The sequence below is a fragment of the Sinocyclocheilus anshuiensis genome, unplaced genomic scaffold (genome assembly GCF_001515605.1).
Source record: "Sinocyclocheilus anshuiensis isolate Anshui unplaced genomic scaffold, SAMN03320099.WGS_v1.1 scaffold173, whole genome shotgun sequence".
NCBI lineage: Eukaryota > Metazoa > Chordata > Actinopteri > Cypriniformes > Cyprinidae > Sinocyclocheilus > Sinocyclocheilus anshuiensis.
Genome location: NW_015536480.1, coordinates 1,016,766 through 1,022,651, shown reverse-complemented (window position 1 = coordinate 1,022,651; position 5,886 = coordinate 1,016,766). Strand labels below are relative to the sequence as shown.

The 5,886-nt window shown below is 38.5% G+C and overlaps 1 protein-coding gene across 1 annotated transcript in view; it reads left to right on the top strand.

Annotated features, from left to right (window-relative positions):
- Window positions 1-5,886, top strand: part of LOC107676321 (NACHT, LRR and PYD domains-containing protein 12-like) — a 46,176-nt gene that overhangs the window by 12,868 nt on the left and 27,422 nt on the right. Inside the window, exons 4-5 of the mRNA XM_016470877.1 lie at window positions 4,189-4,272; window positions 5,056-5,877. Of these exons, the coding sequence (XP_016326363.1) occupies window positions 4,189-4,272; window positions 5,056-5,877 (906 nt within the window). The remainder of the gene's footprint in view (window positions 1-4,188; window positions 4,273-5,055; window positions 5,878-5,886) is intronic.

Genomic DNA, 5,886 nt, shown 5'->3' with positions numbered 1-5,886 from the left:
GAGAATCTATGGGGTATTGTCAAGAGGAAACTGAGAAACACGAGACCAAAAAATGCAGATGAGCTGAAGGTCACTGTCAAAGAAACCTGGGCTTCCATACCACCTCAGCAGTGCCACAAACTGATCACCTCCATGCCACGCCGAATTGAGGCAGTAATTAAAGCAAAAGGAGCCCCTACCAAGTATTGAGTACATGTACAGTAAATGAACATACTTTCCAGAAGGCCAACAATTCACTAAAAATGTTTTTTTTTATTGGTCTTATGAAGTATTCTAATTTGTTGAGATAGTGAATTGGTGGGTTGTTGCTAAATGTGAGCCAAAATCATCACAATTAAAAGAACCAAAGACTACTTCAGTCTGTGTGCATTGAATTTATTTAATACACGAGTTTCACAATTTGAGTTGAATTACTGAAATAAATGAACTTTTCCACGACATTCTAATTTATTGAGATGCACCAGTATGTTTGTTCGTTTGTTTAATTTGAAGAGTCGCTGCGCACTGATCAAAAAAGACACCAAAGTAGGTGCGAGAGCGATTCGAAAGCATAAGGAGCCGTCTGCTCTGCTCTCTATAGCTCTCATGAATGTCACACAATGATCGACCTGCACAGTGCAAACAGCCAAAACCTGGATATTTTAGGCAATATTAATATCCTGGCTGGGACGTGTCCCGTATGAACGGCGCATATGGCCACCCTAGTGTGTTTGCTAATTAGATGTATTTAAAGTGACCATATATCTACCACCGTTTTATCATAGGTAGAATGCAAAATGTTTCAATACAAGCATTTCAGTCAAATATAATTTATGCAATATTTCAAACCTTTAACCCACGGGAGAAAATCAACCCGCCACAACAGTTTAAAATCAGCCCAATTCCATGGAAAAAAATGCGGATTTGGCAACCCTACATCCAACACGAGCTGCATCCAAAGCGATTTAATTACTCCGCATATTGATGCACGGAAATTATATATTCAATATTAAAATGTTTGCGGGAGCGGGATTAAGAAAACAGTCCCACGCAAGGCTTTAATACAAAAACGCACACAATGAATGACAACTGTAGAAGGCAAAAGCCGAATCCCGGACATTTTGTTCAATTTAGAAATCCCGGCCAGACGCACATGTCCTGGGAAAAGAGGATGTATGGTCACCCTAATTTATTATTTTTGCATTATAATATTCTTAGAATATTACTGCATGCTTTGATATTTTGAAAGGTTTCCAAGTCATTATGTGGAAGTTATTTGGACAGAATCATGTAGACTCACAGACATCAAGAATCTGCGTATGAACCTCAACAATGGTGACAAACGACAAACAGATTATTCAGATAAACAGATCAACTCTGAACGTCACAAAACAAGCTGCTAAATTCACAAAAAGATTTTTGATGATTGTCACCATTAAGATTCATGCACTGATTCTTGATGTTTGTGTGAGGCAAAAAGACACTTCAAAACACTTTTTTTATAATGAATTTCACGAGCTAGGACCACGCCACAAACAAGCTATGGAATAGTTAATTGAACAGGATGTTGGGGAAGAGTAGAACGAGGATGAAGGGGTTGATGGAATGGGATGATGGTCGGGTTTATCAGGGCATCTAGAAGTGATGGCCCAGAGAGACTCAGGGTGGGGGTATCGTCTCGATTGTATATTTAGGCCAGATGATTAGGACCCCCCGATACAACCTGAAAGAAAGAAAAATATGGGATCAGGATGGCTGAATGGATGAGAAAGGGAGGGAAAGGGTGGTTTCGAGAGAAGGAGACAAACAGTACGGTATGAGGCGGCCCGATATTTGAAGGTTTCGGGAAGTCAGGTGATTGTTTGGGGCGTGGCCCCGCTCCCGAACCTCAGTTAACAAGTCAACTCCCTTAAAAAAAAAAAAGAAATCAGAATATCCGACAGCTATAACATTACAAGACTGCTGTAGATAATGTAAAACTAGCTAATATACTCTGAGATTAGACTCCAGATGAGATCAGTGAATCAGGCCACTACATGATGATTGAATCAATAAGTAACCAACTCAATGGATTATAAAGAGTTTGGGCTCTTTTTAATCAGGTAAATATTCTGCAAATAATGACATGCCATTCTCCATGATATTGTAATGTCAGATTACTTTTCTTAGGGAATTAATTATTATTAATTAATTCAGGTTTTGAGATGACTCGAATCTGAAAATTCGGAGTCAACCTGATTAGAACTGATTTCAAATTTGATAGTTTACACTTTATCAACGGTCATCCAGCGAGACGTTAACGTCCGTGTATATTACCGATTCTGTTCATATTACTTCGTGGCCAGCTTTCATTCAACACTAAACTTCACATATTAATAGCTTTATCTGCTAAAAGGGGTTAACAAAACATTGATTAAAGTTGCAAGGTTACATTTTGACACCTCAAGCATATATATAAGACATACAACATATTATTTGTGAATATGGTTGCCCTGTTATACGCATAAATGATTGTCTTTTGAATTGTCTGTGTAAGTTCTGTTTCTTTGTCTGTGACAGGAGAACCGCGCGCTTTTCTGGAAAGTAGGAAAAGGATGCGTCCCTTTTGGAATGCAGGGAGAAAGAGGGGAGATGTCCTGAGGTCATGACACTGTCACGGGTGGAGATCTGCCATTCTTCTCGCTCGGACATGGAGCTATTAATCTGTCGCTTTCTGTTTATCGGACTATCAATTTATGCGTTAAACGGTCATGGGGTCCAGGAGTGTCTGTCGCTGGAACATTTCCAGATACCAGGTTCTTTGTTCTGTTGGTTATTAGATATTTATGCTGAAGCCAGTCACGAGACAACCCTGGCGTTCTGTTGCTTAAATGAGTCCAGATGCAGGGGTCAGTTATTGCGGTCTTAGTGCTTTTCTTTGAGTCTCTTGAGAAGATAAGCCGAAGGGGACAGGAACTGCTGAGACACTGAGCTGACCCTGTATGTAGTTTTATGACCGCAGATGGCTGGGGAGGAGAACCTTTAGTTTTTCCGGTGGAATGCAGAGATTCAATGTTCGTTTGTGTCTGCTCACAGATTCAATGGTTTCTGTTTTTGAAGACAGAAATCCTACAATATATGCATGTTTTATGAAATTGCAAGTGAAAACACCACATGAGAGCTAACTTTGAGTTTTTTGCTAAAACTACATGTCGCCTGGTCAGTTTTATGTGTGTTATAAATTCATGAGGAATATCTTTAGATATAAGTGATGGATTATAGTGAGTTTAGGCTCTTATTAGTCAGGAGAATGAGCTCTAAATAATGGTGTGTAATTCCACGATCTGAGCATGTTTTATAAAGTTGCAAGCAATAAAGTGTCATAAATGGCACATCCATATATTACTTTTGCTAAGGAACGGGGAGAAATTTTAAGCTAAGAGAAAAGGCGGCATTGACCTTGATGTTGACTGATGGCTGATGATGGATGATGTCATCAAACTTACTAACTAGACCCACAGTGATTGGCTGAGAGGTCTCTTGGTCTCTGTCAGTCATTTAATCATAGAAATAGTGTAGAACGAGGTAACATTCATCGACCTCAAATAAGGCATTCAAATTATCATTTGAAAATTAAAACATGTAAATTGTAGCAGCTTTACACTGCTGCTCACTCTAACATTATAACTAAGATGAATGTGTGCTGTTAGACACATGGAAGCTGTTAGCGCACAGAGGTACCAGCGCGATCGATGAGATTTTTTCCTGATAACTATGGAAACAACCTAAAATCTGCCCTCATGTTTGCTTATACAGATAAGACTAATCATTTGAAACTGTAAAGGGTCTACTTTTTTTGAGGACACTCACTATATTAACAAAACGTTGTGTTTTTGTAAAATAAAGAAAACAGTCGCTTTCTGGATGCACTTTCTGTTGTCTCGGTCTCCGTGCACTGGAGCATGGCACAAAAATTAAACTCAGTGTATAGCCTACTTGCCTTACAGACATGAGAAATATATCTACAGAAAGCCTGAAATGTGTACTTTGAAACAAAATTCAATGCTTATGTAATCTGTATTAAAGGTGCATTTCTCTCTAAAGGCGTGTCACTGTACTGTGGAGACGGCTGGTCAGCATCGTGATTTTAGCATAAAAACGCTTTGAAAAATACTCAAAGTTAGGAGTCGTGAAATTGATTCCTAATTTTTTCTGTTATGTTTTTCTCAGTATCATCAGCAGGAAGAGAAAGAGAGCAGCTTCTCCACTACAGCCCCCTGATCTCAGTGATGAATCAGTGCTCTTTGATCCTGTGTGAGTATATTCATGTAGAGAGAGACATTCAACACAAGAACAAATAATACAAACAGAAATAACAAAAGAGAAATTTACTTTTTTATTTTTGCAGTAAAGTTCTAAAGACAGAAAAAAACTAACAGAAATTGTGTTCTCTTTTTTTAACAGCAAATATAAAAATAAAATGAAAATCATAATATAAATAAAGAAAACTGAAAAGAAAAAGTCAATAGGCTCTTTGTTAAATGAAGCTGCTTTGTTAAATAGTGCTCTCATGTGCTTCTCTATGTCTATTCCCTTTTTGTCTAATTACACAAAAATTCAGGGACACAGAGTAATATTGATGGTAATAAGAAGGATCTGTTGGCCACAATAGATTGATTATATTTAAAATTAGCCTATATGTGACCCTGTCTGTGAAATCCAGGCTAAAGTCCCAAAATCTAATTATGAGATAACAAGCATCAACGTTTGCTTTCAACCATTAATTTCACTATGATTTCAATCTTTGACATGGCCTTACTCAGTCAATATTAAAGATATAAAGGTTATATTTTCACAGAATGTTCTACGCCTTTATGAAGGATGATTTTATGTAGAAAACCGTGAATCACAAAAAAATGACTTTAGCTGGGTTTTCACAGGCAGGGTCACATATATCGAACAAATCTTTCTAAATGTGGTTGTGGTATGATTTCAAATAAGATTATTTAATATTAGAGACATTTAAATATTTTCTCTGTTTTGACAAAACTCTTTCTGTTTGTTTTTGTCTCTCTGTTCTTCTTAATATCTTTTCAGTGGTGGGAGAGCTGACCAGATCAGATATGTGTCCTGTCCGTCCAGCACATCCTCCTACAGCCAGAACCAAATCAGTCATCATGACACAGAAGCAGCTCTGCAGCTCAACTCTCACCAACCAGTGCATGATGATCTACAAAGAGTCAAAGACCAGCACAAAACCAGCATGAAGAACAAGTATGAGAGCTTATTTGAAGGAGTCAAACTACAAGAGAATCAAACTCTCCTGAACAGGATTTACACACAGCTGTACATCATAGAGGGAGAGAGTGAAGGAGTGAATGAAGAACATGAGGTTTTACAGATGGAGAAAACAGCCAGAACACAACACTCACAAGACACTCCAATCGACTGCAATGACATCTTTAAAGCCTCAGCTGAAGCAGGATGTGAGGAGAAAGAGCAGATCAAGACTGTTCTTACTAAAGGCATCGCTGGAATCGGAAAAACCGTCTCTGTGCAGAAGTTCATTCTGGACTGGGCCGAGGGAAAAGCCAATCAGGATGTAGATTTCATGTTTGTACTTACATTTCGAGAGCTGAACTTGATTAAAGATCATCATTACAGTCTTCACAGACTTCTGCTTGACTTTGATCCTGAACTTCAAGATCTGGACTCAAAGATTTATGATAAATGTAAAGTTGTGTTCATCTTTGATGGTCTGGATGAAAGCAGAATCACACTGATGTTTTCAGACGCTCAGAAAGTTTGTGATGTGACTGAGACTTCATCAGTGGCTGTGTTGATGTCAAAGCTCATGAAAGGAGAGCTGCTTCCCTCTGCTCTCATCTGGATCACCTCCAGACCAGCAGCAGCCAATCAGATCCCCTC